Source organism: Octodon degus, unplaced genomic scaffold, assembly GCF_000260255.1.
Source record: "Octodon degus isolate 3935 unplaced genomic scaffold, OctDeg1.0 scaffold00047, whole genome shotgun sequence".
Lineage (NCBI taxonomy): Eukaryota > Metazoa > Chordata > Mammalia > Rodentia > Octodontidae > Octodon > Octodon degus.
Window position 1 is genome coordinate 6,931,109 of NW_004524623.1, and position 24,018 is coordinate 6,955,126.

Here is a 24,018-nt window from a genome sequence, read left to right on the forward strand (position 1 = left end):
TTTCAGAGTATACATTTCACCCGTTCTTTGAATTCCACAAACACAGGCACTGTGGTCCACCCCAGTGTTTTTGATTTAATAGAACAATGATCCCTGAGAATACGTACTTTTGAAAAGCTCCTGCAAAATGGTCACATGCTGACCTGTAGACAAGCTCTTGGGTGGTGCTGGTGGGGAGTTTTCTAGCCCCGCTTTTGGCAGCCCTTCCAGAAGCTGCATGCCTTGATTTCTGGGTTGCTGCCTTCCTTAGGTCAAGCTCTCTTGTTACCTCATTGGTGCTTCTTTCGAATTCCAAACAACAGAACAGCAACAAACAAATAAAGAAACAAAACAGAACAAAACACAAAACCAAATTCCAGCTTTTCATTCTCTACTCAGAATAGGCCTGAAATTGCTAGTGATGCTGATTCTTATCCCAGTACCTGCAGGGGGCACCCCGTACATTGGATTCTTCTTGAACTGAGTCCCACCGGAATTGTGGGTCACTGCAGGTGATTTCTAAGAACAGATTAAGCGATTACTGGGCAAGCATTGATTGCTGTGCCCAGTAAAGCACATTGAGGGATGAATTTATAACTATTCATCCTCATTTTTGCAAACTGTTTGTGCACACATAATTTCAGTTAATCCCACAATATCCCTCTAGAATGGGTAAAGAATATGTGATTATCTTTATTCTACAGATGAAGACATTGGTACAGAAAAAGTAATCACTGTCCCAAAGTGACATAGCAAGTTGGTGTCATAACACAGACTATTCAGTTCTTCCCTAAATATTTGAGGCTATGAGCCAAAGAATGCAAAGTATTTGAGAAATGGTGCTTGTTACCCATAAACCACTATTAAACCACATATGAACAGGAGCTCAGATTTCTGATAAAAGATTGTACATTACAGTTTGCTTTGTCACAGAAAGATATGGATTATGGAGAGGGAAATACATTTATAGATTTTATTGTAATATTTTCCTTTCCTGACAAGAGATGCACTATCTAGGGCTATACATTCAACAGAACACTGCAGGTCAGCAGCTCTTTTCCAAAATGATTTGAATGTACTTTAGAGGTTTACAATTTCATCTGATGAAAGCCAGGTGAAATGGTGTAATTGTTCCACACAATTAGATCTACTTCTATCTGCTTTTCCAGGATTGAGTTACCAACATGATAATAATTATCAAAAAGCTCATTAACATCATCAACAACAAAATTCCATCACTGTCCTATTTTGTTTCCGTGGAGTGGCTCATTACGTTCGGCATAGAGAAAATCCATCAATGTGTTCTTCAGCATACCTGTGGATTTAGCTGATTGCCCACTCTAAAAAGGTTTGAAACAACGCCAGTTTGGCATTCACGTGTGAGAGGACTCCAGGGACCTTGCAGAAAAGCTCTTTGTTCAAGAAAATCTACGCAAAAATAACATTGCTTTACATTCTTTCACTGCTTTTATCTGTCAGATCTCCTTGGTTGAGTCTTCTAAGCTGCTCACTGTTCTGACAGATGAGGATAAACTAGGAAATGAAAGGCACCTGAAAGTTCTTCAGCGGAACCCAAACTAAGAACTATACTTTGTGTTTTCTTACAATTATTTTTTTTAATAGGTAACACCTATGGCAAAACATTCCAGCAATAGCAATAGAGTATATGCTGAGTGAATCTCTTTCTGGCCTTCCAGTCTATCGTGAGGAAGGCTTTGCTATTTGCTTCCTGAGTGGTCTTCAGAGAGGAGCTAGCGCGGCTGTGCTGCCGGTACAGCGCAGAGATGAAAATTACAATCACTGTGTTAGCGCTGACTTGTTAAAGGTCAGGATCTCCACTTGTTTCGATTTATAACCCAGAGCCCCAAACACACAAAGCTTACACTAAAAGAATATCATTTCAAAATCAAGCTCATTTACCTGTGAAGATTTTGAGGAGTTTAGAAAATTCTTTCCTTAAAGGTATTTGGAAATACATTCAATAGTGACAGAGAAGCAGGGAAAAGGGTTGGCAGCACGGTGGAAATATTTTGGCCAAGAATTTTATTTAGGAGTTGGGGCACGATGGTGCACACCTGTAATCCCAGCACTTGGGAGGCTGAGGCAGGAGGATTACTGCAAATTTGAGGCCAACCTGGGCTGCAAAGTAAGTTGAAGGCAAGCCTGAACTACATAGTGAAACTCTGTCTCAAAACCAACAGAAAAAAGAATAAAATGTCCTGAACTTGATTAGCCCCATCGACTGAGTTAGGGATGTGTTTAGGCAACATCATAGTACAGGTGAAGGTGGTCCTTATTCAATAATCAGAAGTATGTAGTTCTGACTCCAGAACTTATTAGCTATATTTTCTTGGGCAGTTTGTCCTTTTAGAGTGTCAGGATCAGTAAAACAAGGATAATTGTACCAAAGAATTGCAGTGTGGACTAGCACACAAAGTGTCACTGTTATTTTTCTTGCTTCAGTATCAGCTGTGTGTAGGGAATAGTTGAAGTGTTGTAAATATACCCATCTTACCATTCGCTTGTCAGTTGTATACGAGATCACAAAGATGAGCACTTTCAAACTATAAAGGACTAGGGAAATGTAATGTATTTTTATTTATCTGAACTTTAATAGACTTGGATGATGTTCTTATTTTAGTTTATTATTGTTGTTATTATCCCTAAAAAGAGAGTCCTCTTTAGTTTCCTTATCATTCGCTTGGGATAATCACATTCTCAGTTCCAGAAAGAGGCAACAGAGATTGAGTGTTCCAAGCTGCAGCGTGAAGATCCCCCGCCCCTGGGGGCAGGGTGGCCAGGACACGTCTACCTCAGCCTCCGGGGTCCTGGAGTCATTCAGATCATGTTGGATTCTACCCAGTGTGGGAATCTCACGTGAAAAATTTAAGTGAGGGTCTGCTTGCCTCTGCTCTGAAGACTGCCGAACATCTATTCCTGCTACTGTAACTTCAATGCACTATGTGGATGTGCTTTTCCAGGCCTCTAACCCCGGGCAGTTTGAAAATGACAGTGATGTGTTATGGCAGCGAGGACAAGTCCCGGAATCTGTCGTCTGTCATGGTCGAATAGGAATAAACACAGAGACACCAGATGAAGCCCTGGTTGTCGGTGGCAACATGAAAGTGATGGGGACGATCATGCACCCTTCTGACAGCCGGGCAAAGCAGAATATCCAGGAGGTGAGTTCGGGGGCAGGCCCTGGGTCCTCGCTGGCACCAGGTGTGCTGGGGGCTCCTGGCCCCTGACCCGTCTGGCCTTGAGCACCCGTATGCCACCTGTTGATCTAAAGTGGTCTCACTGCTCTAAAAAGATGACTTTTAAGAGCTTTGGTCACCTGCTGAAATTGTCCAACAGTTCCTACCTGAGAGAATGGATTCCCTGATAGGAGCCGAGGGCAGTGCCGGCCTGTCCCCAGCTTCACACACACAGCCGCTCCCAGAGTTATTTTCCACAGACCTTGGCTCTTCTCTCCATGCCCGTAAACAGCCAGTCTTACCTTTGCCTCTTTACCTCCTGCAGATCTTCCTAGTGCTGCTTCTGTCCACTTCCTGACCACGTTTCTTCTGGGCCTCTCAGCTTCTCCCTCCCAGGCCCCTGGCACCAGCCATACAGGTCATCATTTTCCTCCTGCATCCTCCTTCTCCGAGAAGCACCTGAGAGGCTTCAGTCCTGTGGTGCGTGGCTTCTGGGTAGAGACACTTCCCCCTCTTTGTGGGGGGCAGTCATGGGTGAAGTCAGAGCCAGACCCAAATGTAAGCAAAGCATTCCCCACCTGGGGCTCTCACCGGCTGTGTGACCCCTGATAAGATGCTGAACATGAAAACTGGACGTAGCTGTACACACCTGAGGCAGGAGGACTGCAAGTTTCGAGCCCACCCGGAGCAGCTTAACAACTCAACAATTTATGAGATCTTGGTTCAAGATTTTAAAAAGGGGGGTTATGCAGAAACAGTTTAGTGTGAAGGCCCTGACTTCCATCCTCAGTATCAGAAAAAACAAATGCTGAACTTCCTAAGAACTCTAGTATTCTTCTATAAGACGAGAATGTTCCTGTTTCCTGACCCTGCAGGGTCTATTTTAAATTTTCCACTCACTGAAATGAGGAGCAGACTCATCTTGGACAGGACATCTACCGTATGGACCAAATTGATCAGGATGAAGATTCGGACTTCTGGGCTAGGCCTCCAACTCTCCCTCCCTGAAATCCTTTCCTGCTCACTGCTCCCACCACCTTCTCGCTTTCTCAAGCATTTCTGAGCCAGAACTGTGCTTTTCAACCCCTTTTCCTCTGCTTTCCTTTTCTCTTTTAGCTAAGAGTGAACCTAATCTGTTCATCGTTGGCCCTTCCTCCAGTCTGCATTCCGTTCCCACTGCCAATCTGCATTGGTTATTCTAAACCGGCCAAGGAATGTCCCTCTTCGCTGAGAAGATTCCAAAGAATGGTTGTAATTGTAGACTTTTGTGCTAGGGAAACTGTGGTTCCTGTTAGAAGAGCTGGGACCTACTTGCCAGATGGGAACAGAGCACTAGAAAGTTCTCACATACATTTCCAGATTCAGTCCTAGATATCGAGCCTTTGGATGTTAGAGATAAACTGTCTGTGTTGCAGGTCACACCTACTCAAGTGTATCCTTGCAATCGCCTGTACCAATCCCTACCGAGTCCCATTGAAGTGTAAATGGATACAAGCAGGCAAATCTTGTTCCGTGTAACTCCACTTCTACCACCAGGCTTGCACATTTATTTCTTTTTATCTAAATTCTCCAAATTCTGCTCTTTGAGTGAAAAAAAAAATAGATTAATTTAAAATCACAGGTTTCTCTGGAATTTCTCATATCCCTTTAAAAAGCCTTCTCCATGTAAATAAACAGCAGCCTCAGTCTAGATTCTGTGTGTGAAATTCCTGTCTGTCCTTTGTGCTCATACAAACCAGACAGAAGAAGAGAATTCCAGGCTATGGTTAGACGGCTGGAGGTTTATCTCAATTTTGCTACCCCAAGACTCCTTTGCCAGGAAGTGACCTGTGCCTCTTTTGTCTGTGAGCAGCAGATGGTCATAATTATTTTACCCATGTCAAGGGATTTTTCTAAGTTCATCTATATAGGGCGCTTATTAATTGTACAAGGCAAAGCAATAGTTACTTTTTTTTTTCACTTGCACAAAATGAGACTTATATGTACCATATTAATTATTTCATATCCGTATGTTTGTTCTATATGCATTTGGTCTCTCTGCACTTATGGAATATATATTTCTGGAAAATTGCTCTGTCCCATCTACCACCTATTCCAGAGATGAGAGAAATGAAGGAATGCTGATGATAGTGCTGATGTGTGTGAGAATTTCATCTTTGCACCTCCCTGACTCAGTTTCACAATGTTGCCAGGTTGCTCTTGAGCTCATTGGCTCATGTCGTCCTCCCAGCTTGGCCTCTGAGCAGCTGGGGTTACAGGCATGTGCCATGATCCGAGCTTTAGTTTTGTCTAGTTTTTAATAATAAAAGAGCAAGTATTCTAAGTTCTTTGGAAAACTGGCTATAACAAAGTACCATGAACTGGATATGGTATTTATAAACAATAGAGATCTATTTCCCACCATTCTGGAGGCTGGGAAGCCTGAGATCAGGGCTCTGGAAGGCTCCATGTCTGGTAAGGGTCTTTGTCTCCACTGCCACAGTGTTCCTAGAACACAGGGTCTTCGTAGGGTGAAAGGGATGGAAAGGCAAGAAGGGCCCACGTGAGTTGCCTCTAGTCTTTTTATAAGATATTGTTCCATTCACAAGGCCAGAGACCTCACGACTTCATCATTTTGTGCAAAATTCCCACATCTTAAAAGGGGCACAATGGGGATCAAGTTTCAGTGCGAATTTTGAAGGGGACACAAGCATTTACATCACAGCAGTGACCCTTGTTTGGCACAATGGCATGCATGGGACTAGAGGTAATTCCTCACTCTTTTTTTTTTTTTTTTAATTTAAGACAGGCTGTACAGGGTCTCACTGCATAGATCAGACTCTTAGTGATCCTCCTATTTATAGCCTCCCAAATACTGGGATTACAGGCACATGCCACCAGGCCCAGTCTCAATCACCATCTCAGCATGCCCCGAGGGCGGGGCAGGCATAGCAGGCCAGGAGATCGAACCCCCAGCCACTGTGTCTGCCTAAGCAGGCACTTTAATCTGCTCAGCTATTTGGCTGGCCCTATTCCTCTTTAAGGATGTATGCCAACCACAGTGGACTTCTGGACCAGCTACTGTGAAATGCAATAGCTCACTGTGTTCCTCAACACCATCATCATGGAAAATGAATGCAGACTGCTGCCTTTCCCTGCCTGTGTGTCTCCTCACTCAGGGCCACAAAGCTTGCTTTGTAGAACCAGCACAAGGCTCTCTGCATGGAGTTCTGGAGACAGTGTCTGGTGTGCACTCAGATGAATATCCCAGACACAGAAAAGATGATGAAGGTGTGCCTGGGACGTGAGTGACCAGGTGCTGGGGAATAAGGTTGACCCCAGTGATGAAGAGTAGCTTAACTTGGCCTTGTGTCTTCTGATGTGACAAGGGACCGGGGAAGGTGATGCGGCTCTGATGGTATGACATGAAAATTCAGCTGAATTTGGAGGAAAGAACCTGCTCCAAACCAAGGGGAAGTGGAAAATATTGATGTCATTTCAAGCCAAAAAACCAAAACAAAACACCATGAGAAAGTTAAGTGTTGAATGTGTCAAATTCAGTGGCACAACCTGAAAAAAGGCAACAAGCTATTTAAAAATAATACTCAGAAAAATCGATCAGTTCATATGAAAGACCCAACAGTTTTGTTTTTCTCCCAGCCACACCAGCCATTGTGCCAGTTGAAGACACAACTGGACGTAGGAAAGATTGGAGAAAGCAAAACCTACAAAGTCACCTGCAGGGCTGAGAAACAAAGGCCAACGTTCTGCGGCTTTGTGTGAGCAGGCATCAGCCGAGGCCAGGCTGTGGGCACAACCAGCCCACACGTAGTGAGATTGCCTTCCCCCAACAAGCCAGAGCTTGGACTAAAAGGTCTTCTCTATGGTACAGTTCTTGAGTTAATGGTACAGGAGCCTCAGTGTGAGACAGCCTGCTAACACCGACCAATGCATCCGTGGTGAAAAACCTTCCAAATCTGCCACAAGATCAAATCAGACACCCAAGTCCAGATTCTAGCTTCTTATTCAACATATGTTGGTACCTTCTGTGATGGCCTGTGTGGGAGCCTGGGAAGGATCCTAAGAAGGTGCGGCCTTGTCTTAAGAGTTTCCTTCAGCCAACTGCTCACACAGAGAACATGGAATGTGGCCTGTATTTTTCTGGCTCTGGGATCAATCTGACTTTGGTATGGACTTTTTTTTTTTTGGTACCAGGAATCGAACTCAGGACCTCACACTCACCACATAGGTGCTGTGCTGCTGAACTGTTTCCTCAGCCCTCGATCTGGCTTTGGAATATCCATAAACCAGCATAAGAAACCAGAAGAGCATTCTCTTTGAAGAAGCTTATACAAGGTGTTTAGAGCTTTACATTGATCCTTAACATTTTATTTGGTAAAATATCTACCCAGAAAGCAGAGACAACCATGCTTGAGAGCCTAATTCTATGTCTAACAAGGTTTTTGGGGAAAAGGAGGGGAGGATCCAATAGGAAACCAGGGGTCGTTTGCCCTCTCAGTGGTGTGCGCTGCAGGAGGATGAGGGTTCCTCTGCTTTCTACCTAGCAGAAAGGGGTGGGCTCGCTTTATTCTCTGCAGGGGCCTCCTGCAGGCTATATAGAAAGTAAGGCAGGATGAGAAGGCAGCAGGGCACTGCCAGCAGGCAGGTCAGGGGCCGGGGCAGTGCCGGGGCAGTCCAGGAGGGATCCCCACTGACTGCCCCTCTTCAGTTGTGTCACAAATTGTTCTGCCCTTTCACTTCCTTTTTCTCCATTGAAGATTTTGTCTTTTTTTTTTTTTTTTTAGGCACAGTGCAGGTCCTGATGAATAAGATATAAAATCTGCTCTTCATGAGATGTAAATTTTTATTAAGATCTAAACTCCAAATAAGATATATTCATAGAATATCCAGTACTTAGGGTAACACCAGGTACACAGCAGCAGCTCAATAAATAATTGTTGAGTGAGTGACAGATGGACTTCACAGGATGAGCACAGCATGGTGTCAAATTGTGACTGTTTCTTCCTCCCAGTTCTGGCCTTCATCTTCTTAGTCTTGTCACCCAGACTTTGTCTTGGTCATACAGTTTTCATTTAGGAGATCTGCTGCTTTGCTACTTGCGTCCTAATGTTCTCTCTGTTTATAAGTCTTATTCTAGTCTCATTTTCTACTCATGCCCTAGGCTATATCTTTCCTTTCTTTGTAATTTAAAATTATCAATGTATTTACTCTACTGTTAGTTGAGCACCTACAATATTCCAGGTATTGCACTAGAGGCTGCTAACTGGCAGTGGACAGAAAACTGGTCTCAATCTGCATCCTCGTAGGGATGACAACAGTGCTTGAGAACCTAATTCTATGTCTCGTAAGGGAAGACAGAGAATGAAACTGACACAACTGGTGGCCTGGGGATTAACACAGAACGAGGAGGGACATTCCTAGGCGTGAGGGTCAAAGCTCCTCTGAGGAGGGGAAGTTTAAATGGGAGGGGAAAAGGAGAGTTTTTAAGACAAGCAAAGCAACATGAGCAAAGGCTTGAGGGGAAGAAGGGAGGCCATGTTCTAGGCTGGGCTTCACTGTCTCTGAGAAGCTCTCTTTTGGCTCCCCTAAAAATATTTTAGATCACTTCTCAGAGCAACTTCAGCAACACCCTGTTTCTTATTATGGTATAATCATATGTGGTGTGTCCGCCTGTCTTCCTGTTGAGACCAGAAACATTAAAAGTGCATATTTTTTTTAGTTCTGATAGTTAATAGTGTATGATATGCATATTGATAAATATTAGTTGAATGAAACAAATAATAAATGAATTGATTTTAGCTTCTGATAGTAGTAGCTATTGAAACAGCAAGAAGTGCTGGCCTGATAGCTCAGCAGACTAAAGTGCCTTGCTTAGGCAGAGCGCAGTGGCCAGGGTTTGATCCCCGCTGGCCCAGCCAGTGGGGCGTGCTGAGATGGCGATGGAGACTGGTTGTGGTGGTGCACATGCCTGTTATCCTAGAGTTTGGGAGGCTGAAAACAGGAGGATCACTACGAGTCCGATCTGTGTAGTGAGACCCTATAGACCCTGTCCTAATATATATAAGACCCTGACCATTTATATTATATATATGATTTTACCCTTCAATTTAGGTACAAAAACCATGGGTCAGTTTATTAGTGAATCCAGCTCCCTGATGTGGATCTTACAACTTAGAAATTTCTCTTACAGTAGTTTAGACAAAAGAAAAGAAGAGACTCATTGTGACTATTCATAGCCCCTCTGGGCATTGATTTGAATAGCAAATATCTAAACACGGTAAATCTGTTCTTCTTTAATTAAATCAGGTTGACACAAATGAACAGCTGAGGCGAATAGCCCAAATGAGGATTGTCGAATACGACTACAAGCCTGAATTTGCATCTGCAATGGGAATAGACACTGCCCATCAAACAGGTACATGCACGAATTCCCTTTTTAATTTTATATTGTCAGCCACTGAAGTTTAATTCCCTCTTTATTTTGAAGTTTAATTCCCTCTTTATTTTGTGCCATGGCATTTGGTAATACCCTGGTACTCTTCCTCATCCTCTGTGAAACCCATACCCACTAGACCAGGAAAGGCTAAAGGATATCGGTGGTGTCCTCTTTCCTAACACCTCCCTTCCTGCAGCTGACTGTCCCAGTGGAGTAGTCTGAATATATTGTTTCTTTTCCCTGGGGTGCTCTTGCTCACGAGACAAGTAGCTCCAAGTGTGAGAGGGCAGTTTGTGAAGATAGGGAGGAGCGGGAGGGTAGCTAGGTGGGTCTAGGATATAAATAAAATAAAATAATGTTTATGCTCTAATCCAAGAACACTAAAGGAACATTTAAGGGCAAGGCCTCCCATAGAAAAAGAAAGGAAATCAAGCGAGTGCCCCACCTTTCCTCCTATATACAGGGTTTTAAAGGTATTTGCTCACCCTGTCCAACATTTGACAGAGTCTTTAGATAAAAATAGAGAAAAGAAAAAAAAAAAAAAAAAAAAAAAAAACCAACCCTCATGCTCTCACTTGAGTCCTGTAGTGGTTCTCAGCTCGGAGCTTCCCGTCTGCACTGAGTGTATGGTAGATCAAGCTAAAGCTTAGCAGAGCTGAGCATCTATTTCCAAAGGTGTCCCATGCTTAACAGCATCTCACCCTGACATCAGCTTGCCTTCATTTTCTCCCACTGGTCCTTCCTCTGACTAAATCTATTGGAGTGTTTTGTACATAGGAATGATTGCCCAGGAGGTGCAAGAGATTCTGCCCAGAGCTGTGAGAGAGGTTGGTGATGTCACCTGTGACAATGGAGAGACACTAGAGAACTTCCTCATGCTTGATAAGGTAATAAGGCACTGAATAGGCATCTGCTCCCTGTCCATGGACCCCTTCTAGGGCTGCACAGTGAGCCGAAAGACCTCCCCAGGAAACGCATACTAAGACAACTTCTTCACCCAGCTATGAAGTGAGTTGTATCAATTATAGACACAAACAAGATGTGTCACAAGGATGTTCTCATCACAGTCTCCATGCCAAATGGTTGTGGTGACGCACGGCTGGGTTGATTGGCTTGATTGTTTCCCTTTGTGTTGAGAAATCATGACATCACTTCGTACCTCGTAAATGTGCATGCCTGTATGTGTCAATATGTAGAAAAAGAAAAGTCCCGTAAGGGAAGAAGAAAAAGGAATACACAATAATAATTTCATCTCAGTAGGTATTATGGGAGGAAAACCAGCATTAGAAAAGTCAACTTGGCATGAATGCTCTTAAAACTAGGGTTAAATGTAACAATGAACAGTGACAAAAAGTTTGATTAGATTTCATCTCTAAAATTGCAATGAGGGGCTCGTGATATAGCTTAGTGGTCTAAAGCGCCTGGTTAGGCAGGCACAGGGGACCGTGGTTCGATCCCCAGCAACAAATACCGCACCAGCCCCGCCCTTAGGACGGGCTGAGTTGGCAAAATAAATAAATAAATAAATAAATAAATAAATAAATAAATGCAACTGAAACTTGTGAAAATATATATTATATTATACGACTTCAATTATAAGTATAGAATGTGCTTTTTGTCAGAATGATTGAAGATTGAAATGCTGGCTTTCTCTTCAACCATGGGTTTTTGGTGAAATTATATTTGCCTTTCACAGTATAATCATCAAGTGGGTCGTTTTTATGAAGATATTCACTGGCCTCCTCGTTTTCTCCCCAAGGGCCTGCCTTTAGTTCCTTGATACTCAAATCGTTCTGTCTGGAAGGCGTGCCATCCCGCCTCTGGACTAGCTCTCCTCCGCCGGCCCGGGCCCGCCAGCTCCTTGCTCACCGAGCAGCGCGTGGGGGTCCAGCAGCTCCCCGCATCACGCCTGGCAAGCCTGTGAACCTCTGCATCTTTTGCAAAGTTGGCGCACTTCTGTCTGCCGCTGACTTGCTTTACCTTGCAGTTTCATATTTGGCGCTGAGAGGAAAGTCTGATTGCCTCAGGGATTTTGTAGTTGTGGGGAGAGATACCGGACCAGAGACTGATTTATACTTTGTCGGTTCATGCGGCCAATGCTTCTTAAACTTCAGGGTGCGCACACAGCACTGGGGATTTTATTAAAATGCAAATTCTGATTCCGCAGGAGTCGTGCAAGGCCCGCAGGTCTAACTAGCCTCCGGGTGTGCCGGGCTTGCCAACCCTGGGGGTCATGAGCCACACTCGAATAGCAAAACAGACCAAGGCTTTCCGGGGGGGGGGGGGCACTGCCACCCTCCTCCACGAGCTCGTGTCCACAAAGCACTTCAATGCCAGCTTCTTGGGGGTCGGCCAGTCCTGGGCTGCCAAAGCCGAGCGGCAGAACCCCGCTTACTCCCCTGTGCCTCCCTGGAGCATAGAAGGAGTAATCTTGAGCTGCTCTCTGGCAGACCCGGGGTATCGTGTCATGTGTGTGCTAAAGTAGCAGGAATTTATGTCCTTACCTTCCAGTGTTTTATTGCAATAAAACGCATAGAACGTAAAGTTCACCCTCTCCACAATTTTAAGCGTAACGCTCCGCGATAGTAAAGACATTGCAGTGCGTGCAGTTTTCATCCCTGTGCGTCTTCAGTGCTCTTTTCATTTTCTAAAAGTGGAACTTGGTGTCCATTAAATAATAACTCCCCGTTCCTCTCTGTCCCTAGCCTCTAGCAACCGGACCATTATCTCTGTGATTTGGACTGGGTTAAGTGCCTCCCATAAGTGGGATCAGACGGTATTTCTTTTTTGTGACAGGTTCGCCTCACTTAGCATAATGCCCTCAGGGTCCGTCCTCTTTGTGGCATATGTCAGGTTTCCTGCCTTTTAAAGGCTGACTAATGTCCCCCTTGGATGCATAAACTGCGTTTTATCTGTCCATTCATCTATTGGTGGAGGCTTTCACACTTTAATAAAACTGCCCACAGTCCTGCTACGAATGCGGGTGCAAATGATACATACATATCTAGAGTCTCTGCTTTTAGTTTAGGGAGGATTTACGGCCGGAAGTGGAGTTGCTGGATTGTTTGTGGGCTGCTTTTTCTCTTTTGAGGAATCGCCACGCTGTTTTCCAAAGTGGCTGCATCACTCTGTCTTCTTAGTTCTAATTCCCCAGCATCTCCGTTTCTCCACATGCTCATCCCTAATTGCTTCTCTCCGTTTTAGTTTTTTGAAGAGTAGCCCTGCAAGTGGGTAAGAGGCGATTTCTCGCTGTAGCTTTGCTTTGGATTTCCATAAGTGTTAGTGCTATTCAGTACCCCTTTACATGATTATTGACCATTTGGGTATCTTCTTTGGAGAAATAGCTGCTTAATCCTTTCTCCATTTTTGAGTTGTGTTCTTTGGTTGTTGTGAGGAGTTTTCTATTTATTTTGGACACAAGTCTCTTATCAGATATATTATTGCAAATATTTTCTCCTAAGAATGCTCTCTCTCTCTCTCTCTCTCTCTCTCTCTCTCTCTCTCTCTCATATTTTAGGGAAGGGCCTACAGGGTCTCACTACTAGATCAGACTCGTAATGCTCTGCCTGTTTACAGCCTCCCAAGAGCTGGGATTGCAGGTTCCCAGGCCCTTGCTTGCTTCCAGGCGCTTTAATCTGCTGAGCTATTTGGCCAACCCAGGATGGTCTTTTCATTCTCTTGATAGTGTCTTTTTATGTATAGATGTTTTTAGTTTTAATTTGATATCATTTACTCTATTTATTAGCCTTTGATCATCATATCCAAAAATCCTTGCCAAATCCAATGTGCAAGTGTTGACCTATGTTTACTTCTAAGAGTTCTATTGTTTTAGGTCTTACATTTAGGTTTCTGATCTATTTTGAATTAATTCTTATACCTGGTGTTAGGTGAGAGTCTAGCTTCATCCTGCTGCACAAGGATATCCACATTTCCTAGAGCTTTTTGCTGAAAAGGCTTTTCTTTTTGCAATGACTGGGCTTGGCACCCTAGTCAGAAAGTATTTGACTGTAGCTATGGAAGCACATTTCTACACCTGTCAGCCCAGAACTTGGGAAGCTAAGGCAGGACAATTGCCACAAGTTCAAGGCCAGCCTAAGCTACACAGTGAACTCTAGGCTAGCCTGAATTACACAGCGAGAGCCTGTCTCAAAGAAAAAGAAAAAAAGAAAAGAAAAAAAATAGTTTATTTCTCCGTTCTCTATTCTACTTCATTGATCTCTATATTTATGTTTATGCCAACAGTACACTGTTTTGATTATTATAACTTTTTAATAAATTTTGGAATTAGAAAGTGTGAGTCCTGGGGGCTGGGGAGACGGCTCAGTAAAATAAGCGCTTCTCTGGTGAACTCAAAGGCCTGAGTTCAATCCCCGGTTCTGCCAAAAATAAATAAATAAATAAATAAAAATTTTTTAAAAAAGGATAGGTTGTGATAAAAAAAAAGAAAGTGTGAGTCCTCTAGTTTTACTCTTCTCCTTTTTTTTCTTTTCTTCTTTTTTTTCTTGTATTTTAGGAAAGGGCCTATAGGATGTTCAGGGTCTCATTACTAGATTGAACTAGTAGTGATCTGCCTGTTTACAACCTCCCAAGAATTGTAAAAGGGATTACAGGCATTCACCACCACCCCCAGTCTCAATTGCCATCTCAGCACACCCTGGGGGGCAGGGCCAGCATGGCAGGCCTGGGGATTGAACCCCTGGCCATTGTGCCTGCAGGTACTTTAATCTGCTGAGCTATTTGGCCAGCTTTTATTATTTTTCAAGATTCCTTTGACTTGTGATCCCTTGATCTTAATTTTAAGGTGAGCTTTTATTTTTCTACAAAGAACATCATGGTGATTTTGATAGCAATTATAGTTAATGTATAGAACTCTTTGAGTAACATTGACATTGCTACCGTATTCAGTCTTTCAATTCATAAACATGAGACATATTTCCTTTTATTTATGCTTCCTGCAATTTATTTTAGCAATATTTTATAGTTATTGTATAAATCTTTTACCACCTTGGTTAAATTAATACATATTTTTTCCTTTGATGCTAATGTCAATGGGATAGTTTCTATAATTTCCTTTTCAAATTGTTTATTAGTGTACTGAAAAAGCAATTAATTTGTTGTGTGTGACTCTTGCCAACTTGCTGAAAAAAATATTTTTAATAATAAAGTACTGAGGTTTCCAATAAATTATTTTAAAACACAGTGAGGTGTATCTGTAGGTACCGGTATGGTAGAATCGCCCCACTCTTGCATTTTCTAAGTTTTCTGGGATGAGTGGAAAGGAGTACAAAACCATCGGTCACAGGGCAGCTTCAGCACGTGTCAGCCGGGTGCTGAAGCAGCAGTTAAGCCGTCTTTGGCTGGGGCCCTCGCTAGAACCCTGAGGAAAGGTGTGGTGGTGAAGCACGTGTGCAGATCTTGTCACCGTCGGCCCAGGCCTTTGGATAGTTATTGTCCCAAAGTGACTGGCTTCCCCTCTGCCCTACAGAAGCTTTCCACCCCTCCCTCGGGTGAGCTGACTGGGATAGCTGGTCACTTTAGCAACAGGAGGTCCAAGGGCTACCCTCTTCTCCTCCAAGAGACCCTGATCTAAGCTTGCTCCTAGAAGAGCGAACCCGGATGTCTGGGAAAGTAGGAGGGAAACGCTGTTCACAGCAGCTGGTTCAGGGTCACCTGTGGAGAAAACCATGAGAAGGTAGAAGTCTGTTTATAAATAAGTAAAAATGGTAGGAGTCCGAAAGGCAAAGTTGGAATTCTCTGTGTAGTGGGACCATGTAGTGATATTGTCTGTGGAGACATCGTTAAGGCCGCAGCCTTTCACAGAAATGGTTATTCCAAAAGTCAGTTGAATCTCTCCCCACAATAATGGGCCGGGGAAGCCCAGCACCATTCTTGGGTAGCTGAGGCAGCTGACCGTGGGCCGTCCTTCCCAGCATGTTAGGGCTCCCACAGCATCCCCTGTTCCCTCTCATGAAGGATCTGAGACATTCCATGCCTGTGTCCTGTGTGCTTTGTTAACTGTGAAAGGAGCAGAGTGCCCGGTCTCCTGCCTTCCTGGGCTCTACCCATTCCTGTGGGCAGTGCAGGCATGTATGTTTTGAGGGACTTCGTGATGATTTCTGGGCTTCATATGCTGTGGTAACTGGCAGAGGGCAGACTAACGTACAACCTCTCCAGTCCTCACTATATTTTGCTTCCACAATCTCATGCTGTTTAATAAAAATCTTTTTCTCTGAACCTAAAATATGAACTAGATATGCTGATGAAAATGGCAAAAGTGTTGCTCTCGTTTGCACAAGTGTGTCATGACTTTGCACCAAAACAGGAGGAAGGAGTGGCTGGGCCTTCACACACTGGCCCGGCACTAAGCAAAGCGAGTCACATTTGTCTGAGTTGCTACAAGCAGCCTTGCTTCCTCTGCTTAACAGAGAGATGACCTTGTAAACATCACGTTTCTTATCTGGATGATCTTTTCCTTCTCATCAATCCCTCATGGTTTCCTCTGCGAAGGCTCAGTGAGGGGAGGGCGACTGAGAGGGTCGGGTGGATGCCGAGGATGTGAGGCTGAGGGGCACGTGGTCTCCGTGATTATGTGCGAGAAAGTGGTTATTACTCTTGGGAATTATCGCTAGGCATGTGTCAGGTAAGAGCAGCGTATTCTAGACATGCAAGAACTGCTTTAAACTAATTCCCAACTGATCCTGCACAAAAATCCAATGTGTTTTGTGAATAATTGGTTCAGACAAATCATGCTTTTAATTAATTAATTAATATTTTATTTTTTTTAGACAGGGTCTTGCTGTATAGTTCAGGCTGGGCTTGAGCTCTTTATGTAGCGCAGGCTGGACTCAAACTCATGGCGATCCTTCTGCTCCAGCCTCCCTAGTGCTGATCACAGGCATGCACCATCATACCTGGCAACGTATTTTTTTAAAATTGATACTAGAGGCCATCCTGCTATAACTTAGTATGTAGTTGCTTTATATTCATTTAATCTGTTTTTTCTCCTTCAATCTTTTTTTTTTTTTTAGCCTTGGCTGGTTTTTAATTTTTGTTGTTGTTGTTGTTCTTTTTCTTTCTTTCTTCTTTCTTTCTTTCTTTCTTTCTTTCTTTCTTTCTTTCTTTTTCTTTTTTTTTTTTTTTTTTTTTGTGGAACTGGGGATTGAACACAGGCCCTTATGCTTGCCAGGGAAGCGCTTATTCTACTGAGCCATCTCCCTGGCCCCTTTTTTATTCATTTGAATGAGGAAAAAATAGCAATGAAAGTGTTGCAAAACAGGTTAGTAAGACAGTTATAATAATTAATATATTACACATTGTTATTTTCCTAGTAGTTATTCAGAGGACAAGATGCAGACATGATATCTTGTCTAAACAATATTAGTGCAAACCTTTCTTCTCATTGAACTAATAGAAGGTAGCTGTATATCTACCCTAACTAGTTTGTTCTCCTTCAATCTTAACCTGTCAGGAAGTTGTCTACTGAATCTTGGAATCGTAAGTGACCCTTGGCTTGGGTCTTTGAATAGCTTATGTTCCTGAAGGGGGTGTGACATGACATTTATATGAATAGTGGGGCTCCACCTTCCAGTGAAAGTACTGTGGGAGACATCCATGAGACACTCCACTGGTCCAGAGGGACAGGAGGGACACCTGGAGTCTGGCAAGAGGCTCATACAAGAAAAGGAACCGGGAAGATTTAGACAAGCAGAAGAAGACTCTGGTGGACCTCAGCAACTGGGTGTGTGACCATGGGTTCCCACGGCCTCTTGGGTCTTCCAGTTTCTCATCTACAATGTTCAATGACACCACGTCCTAGCTGTCTTCATTGGCAATGTCTCCAGCATCTTAGCTCCTTTTTTTACGTTTCTCCTTTTGCATACAAACTACCATCCTGCTGTCCTAACCAGCCCCCTAGTTACCAGTAAAATTATCTTCCTTAAAAACCAAGCCAACCAAAATGAATCTCCAAATAATAATCCCTTTTCTCTCCATTGGATTTTTCACTAGCTACAGACCATTGTAACTCTTCATCATCTGTACCAAATCCTCTCTTTCTAACTTACTTCCTAACACTCATGCCAACCCCTCCACCCCTTAATACCTGCATATGAAGCCACATGGAACATGACCATCTCACCTCTTTGCAAGCTGGGCCCTTTAAGCCTGCAGCGTGTTAACGTGTATGCTGTGTCCTGGTCTTGGGAGCCTCTGCTACCTTGTCCCAAGACTCTCTCTCTCTCTCTCTCTCTCTCTCTCTCTCTCTCTCTCCTCTTTCTCTTTGGGGCTTCCATTGCCTCCTTACCTGGACACACAGGGACATCTTGTCTGCGAGCTCCTGCCACACCAGCCATTTCCTCTGCTTGATAGCTCAGTGGGCTAAGTACCTGCCTAAGTAAACATAGGGACCAGAGTTCTATCCCCCGCACCACATGCCTCGCTGGCCCTGCCCTATCCCAGGGGCATGCTGAGCTGGCCACTGAGACTGGGTGTGGTGGTGTGTGCCTGTAATTCCAGTGCTGGGGAGGCTGAAAACAGGAGGATCACTACAAGTCCAAGCTGCTAGTGAGACCCTGAGCAAAATACATTAAAAAAAAAAAAGCCTCTCCCTTTAGGTGTTCTCATAATCTCATTGTTGGGCCTTCCTCAGTACTCATCTGAAATAGTCTCTGCATCTCTCAGAGCCACTTTGTAAAGTTCAGGATCTCTGTCCACCTTTGCGTTAATTAGGAAAAGGGGCCCCTGGTGGCAGCCTCCAGCTGCACCCTCAACTGAGCCTCTGTGCAGTGCACAAACTAGGAACTTGTTCGTAGCAGCCAAGAGAGTATTTGTTCCCGGCTAAAACTATGCACTTATTTGCCTATTTGTTCTCTGACAAGCGTTCTAAATAGTTGCATGAGAGCAGAAATTGTTGTTATTATTATTTTTTAATCTTTATTTATTTGGTATAGGGTATCACTATGCATCTGGAACTCATAGTGATCCTCCTGTCTTAGCCTCCCCAGTACTGGGATTACAGGCATGTGCTACCATGCCCAGTCTCAATGGCCAGCTCGGGCCTGCACAGCATATGGTACTGGAGATTGGACCCAGGTACTTGCACTTGCCGGGTAGGCACTTAGTTTGCTGAGCTATCTCCCCAGCCCCTGTAATTGTCTGTTTTTAATAGTTATTTCTTTTATATTTTATTGTGGCTTTTGCCCCAGGGATTCTCGTACTGTAAGAATTCGACAAATATTTGTAGAATGAATAAGTGAGTTGTGTGGTGCCTTGTTTGATGCTGTCTCTACACTCCTTTTGGCCTCTGAAGATAGATCTCCTGTAGTTGCTAATCATGTCCTGCTGTCATTTTTTTCCCTTCTTGTCTTCTTCACTAGAAAGTGAGATTGTGTGTTGTGAAAATCTGCCTCCTAAAGCCTGTGATGATGGGTACAGTATGTGTGAATGTGTAGTAACTCTGATAGGAATTTATGTTAAAGCCTAGGTTTTTGAACACTAATAAAGGGCAAAGAAGAAATTTAATTAATATAAGGACATCTGACAGAAAGGTGACTTTTCTGGGGTAAAGATGGGCTCAATTTTGACTTTCAAGTATCAGCTGAGCAGTCAGATGAGAATGCTCAGAGGATGACCAGCAGGGTGAAATTGAGAAGAGCAGCTGGCGGTCGAGGCCCCCTCCATGCCAGGAAGATAATGGGTGGAGGTCACGGATGGAGAGGCTGTGGTGGATCTGGCCTGTGGATAGTTCGGCGTTTCTAAAACTTTCAAACTTGTCACATTTCAAAAGCATAAGATCGTCACACAAATTTCAGACTTTTGGCTTTCTTGAAATATGGACACAAGCGCTGGAGTGAGGGTCACCCCACCAGGTCTTCAGGTGCACTCTCATTGCTGGTTCCTGCTACCTGCGCGGTCCTACAGGGTTCTGAGTTCATACAGAATGAACAGCAGGAAGGACCAAAGGCAGCAACTTGGAGAATGTATCCAGCTGGGGCCTACAGAGGACGGGGAGGGCCTGTGATGCTCAGCGGATTGGGCAAAAGGGGTGAGCACAGCACCAAGTGAGCAGGGAGGATGATGGGAAGGATACAGATGGAGCAAGATTCTCTTTGAGACAGGTACTGATGGGTAGAAGAAACAAGTTGTTTGTCTAGGCAGTACTGCCAGATTGCTGGACAGGTCTAATTCATAGCAGTAATGCAAGAACCTGTCATTTTCCTAGATTCTTATCAACACCTAACAATATCAGACTTTCTTACCTTTGCAATTCTGCTTGAGTTAAAATAGCATCACCATGTTTTATTTTTGCCCTTTCTTTATTAATAATAAGGTGGTGTATCTCTTTGTTCTGTTAGCTGCTGAAGCTCCTCCTCTGCCTATTGTTTGGCCCAGTGGGCCATTGGTTTATGTCTTTTTTAAGATAAGAATACAATTTTTATTTGACTATCACTTTGTTCTTTTTCCAGTACTCTCAAAAATAAAACTAATATACTAACTCTATAGTAGTCGCTTTAGAGAGTGACAATTATTTTTTATTTCAATGGCTTCTTTCCTAATGCTAGTCAGAGCTTAAAACTATGTTTAGTTTGTTTATACTTATTATTTGGCAAATTTCTCCCATTGAGAAATATACTCTATGGAAAGTAGAGGCTGTCCCTGCTTTCTCTAACTGCTTTGTCTTCTATTAGTGTGCAGGAGAGCCTGGAGCACATCATAGGTGTATGTAATAGAGAACCATTGGTTCTATTGATTAATTGAACATTAAATTATAAGCTTCAGGTTCTGAGTTGGCCAAGGGGAATCATGGACACCCTCAACACCCTCCAGAGGAGCTCACCAGTCCCAGGAAACCAAGACATCAAAAAGCACAATGTACTGAACACATGCCAGTTCAGATGGAAACGTGTCTCAGTCAAGATTCAAGACTGTTTGGGAAAATTATACTTAACCAGAAGTGACAAAAATTAAACAACAATTCTAAGGTGAAAGAAGGGCAACAGTCATGCAAAAATTTTAAAACAAACGTAGGAAGCTTATGCTTTTTCCAAGTAAAGGTCAACATGAGACTTACCAGAAAATGAACCCAGAATTACCCTCTTTGCGAGAGAAAGATACAAGTAAAGGCAGCCTCTCCTTCAGGCTCCTGTTGAAAACTCAGTGTGAAGCCAGAGATTCTGTATGATCTCAACAATGGGCTTTTGTTTAAAAATTTTTTTTAGTTACTTTATTTATTTATTTATTTGGTACAGGGTCTTGCTATGCAGTTCAGATTTGCAGTGATCCTCCATTTTCCTCCTCCCCAGTGCTAGGATTACAGGCATGTGCCCACTTTCAGGGCCAGCCTGGCACAGCATGCAGTATTAGGGATCGAACCCAGTTCCTTGCACTTTCTAGGCAGGCGCTTATACAACTGAGCTATCTCCCCAGCCCCAACAGTGTACTGTACTTGCTTGGGGATTCTCCATTGCTAAATCCGTGTCACGGTCTGGTGAACTCTCCACCAAAGAAAATCTTTTATGAAAATCTAAAATTGGGTTTATTCAAAACCCAAGAAATTGCCAGACACACCACTGTCTAAAATCAGTTTCTTTTCCTTTACTGATTCTTTTCCTTTAGGACTGATTTTTACAGTGTGAAATTCCAGGCAGTATTATCCCATGATTTCATGACAGAACCTCAGTCCAGGCCACAGGTGATGCACGTCAGGTCTGTGCTCTCTTATTGGGAAAGAAGAAGGGCCTCTGTCAACTTCTCCCACCTCTCTGTGACTAGAGTTAGTTATCTTTGATCAGTGTTGCTGGATGGAGATAAACTACGGTTCCAAGAGGAGGAGACTGCGCCTCCACCGCCTGGCCTGCCCTCATCTAGGCGGACGAGCTTCAGACCTGCAAGGCTCCAAGGAGCTGCAGCAGCAGAGTCCAAGAGTTTTCTGGAGGTGGAGCAGGGGAGCAAAGGGGTTTTGTCTCCTCCCTGGCCAACTCCCTGACCTAGAAAAAAGGCCCCGCCTGGGTGGAGCCCAGGTTGCTGTCTATAGCCAAACCATGAAGCCATTTCCTGGAAGAGGATTAAATCCTAGTGTTTAGTAAATCGCTTGCTTTTCCACAGGCATTTCCTAACATGGAATTGGAAACAGGAGCTCATTGATTTATTGTCTCCCTAGGAAAAGCCTCAAATAGAAGAATGAACTGAAGGCTAGCTATGCTCTTCCTGTCACTGTAGAGCAACACTGGGCCCTTTGAGGACACAAACCGCCCACTGGGTGATGCTAATTCATTCAATCATCAAGTAAATACTGAGTCACTAGTCTGCTGGAGAATGGCCTGTGGGTGAGGCGTGAGCCCTGTCTTCAAGCAGCTCTGTTCTCGGGTGTTTATTACCTGGGTAAATGTGACTCCAAGTGTAGAGAAAGTAGAAGGAGGAGGACAGGCAGGTCACATGCAGGGAGTACTGGCTGCTTCTTTTAGAGACTGCAGGTGTCATGCTGTGTTCAGCAGATGGCAAGCAGTTCGGTAGGGATGCAGCATGAGTGAAGGGGTTACGCAGAGTAAAGGATGAGTTTTAGGAATGGCACAGACGGTAGGGTAGATAATAGCGCAGATTTCACAAATGGCTGTGTTGTTTTCCTGCACACATGTAGTGCGGGCCATACTGTGCAAGCCACGATCCTAATACTATTTAGAAAATGCATTCACTTTGCCCACACATACCCTGACCACAAACAAGTATTTCAAATGGTGGGTAAAAGATTCTTGTGTGATTTGAACTAGGCATCACTTTTTCCACCACAATCTCATCAGTAATTTTTGTTGGCAAAAAGTGGATTAAGTGTTTTTAATTTTTTTTCCCCCGTTGCAATCCTAGAGCTGTTTCTCAACTGAAGGAGTAGGTCCTGTTTAAAACTGCTGATAGCTGGACAGAGTCGAGTAATTAAATGAAGCTTGGTTTGAAAATGATGCCCAGACAATGACTGATGTCAAACAGGGATAATTTTCAAGATGCTCCACTGTAGGCCCATCTCAGGTCTAGTGATTTCAGACTCACATGGGGTCGTGTGCTGCCTCTAGATAAAAGGGGCTGAGGTATACACAGCTCTGTCAAGCTCTTGCTTAGCCTGTGGGTTTAATCCCCAGGACTGAAAACTTGTTTTTTCAGTCATCTGTGATACACATTCCTGGTTAGAATCCTCTCACAGAGATCTTGCTTCCGTCACAGAAAAGGACATTTTTAAGGAAACTATATTTTTGAACATTCTTTTATTGGCTTCACTGTGGTTATAGTGAACAGAAACTGGAACTTCAAGTATTTTAGCAAGAGTCAGTCCCATAATGTGCTCTGGAAATTTATTTGTTGGTAATTTTCCACTGGCTCCTTCGAGTCCGTGAAGGCCATAATTATAATCAGGAAGGCAGTAGTAAATTCTCTCATCTTTATTTCCTCTGGAAAAGGAAAACACATGAATTACTGGTCTTCACTTGGACCTACCTGAAAGACATATGGTGCTGGGAAACCTGAGTTGAAGAACTTAGAGCAGGCTTTTTATCATTATTGACAAGTACCCGGACTTTTCCAGGCATTGATTGTATCTCAATATTAAAAGTCCCACAGAGAAGACACTGCAGGAAGAACTTAACAGGGAACAAAGGAGACTATGTCATTAGTCCACACAATCTGCTTCGGTTATGGCTGAACCACCACCTGAGACATTAAGCAAGCAAGCTTTTTTATATTGGAAGAAATTAAATGCTAACAACAACAAAAAGAGGAGCGTAAGTGGTACCAGTGAAGAGAGAGAGAAAGGGTAGATTGGAAGCTTAGGAAGTGCTAAGTCGGCCAGTGTGTCAGTTTTCAGTAGCCTGGAGCAGGGCGTGGGGAGGGGTCAGCAAGGACGGCTGGCTGCAATTGCTGGGTGGGCGTGAGCTGGCTGACTACCATCTCCCGTAAGCAGCACTGTTAATTTAGTGCCAGGCTTTCTCTGGGACAGACACAGTAAATAATCATATAACATTCACTGTGTTTTAGAATCACTAAATGCTCTCCTTAGCTTCATAGTTTGTCTCATTTTAATTAAAACAATTTTAGAAATAAGAGAAAACCTGTACCCAGATTAGAAAAGGTTGGGAGCAATGTTTTGAGGAGTTTTAAACTTTTGCTTTAAATTTATTTGTTTTTTAAACATTTTTAATGAAGACTTTTAAATATATACAAGATTAAATAGACTGGTAACAAACTCCATGTATGAGTCACTCAGATTCCAGCCATAAATCCTTGTTTAATCTTTATTTAAATCCCATACCAAATACTCTCCTGCCAACTACATTATTACAGTGAATCTCAACATCATCTTATTTTATTATAGATACATCAATATTTTTTTGAAAGGAAGGACCATCTCTTAAGAATTCAACAACA

General features: G+C 43.4%; 1 protein-coding gene across 1 annotated transcript in view; it reads left to right on the plus strand.

Annotated features, from left to right (window-relative positions):
• Nucleotides 1–24,018, plus strand: part of Myrfl (myelin regulatory factor-like) — a 110,914-nt gene that overhangs the window by 57,204 nt on the left and 29,692 nt on the right. The window contains exons 11-13 of the mRNA XM_012514956.2: nucleotides 2,961–3,161; nucleotides 9,483–9,591; nucleotides 10,390–10,499. Coding sequence (XP_012370410.1) covers nucleotides 2,961–3,161; nucleotides 9,483–9,591; nucleotides 10,390–10,499 — 420 coding nt within the window. The remainder of the gene's footprint in view (nucleotides 1–2,960; nucleotides 3,162–9,482; nucleotides 9,592–10,389; nucleotides 10,500–24,018) is intronic.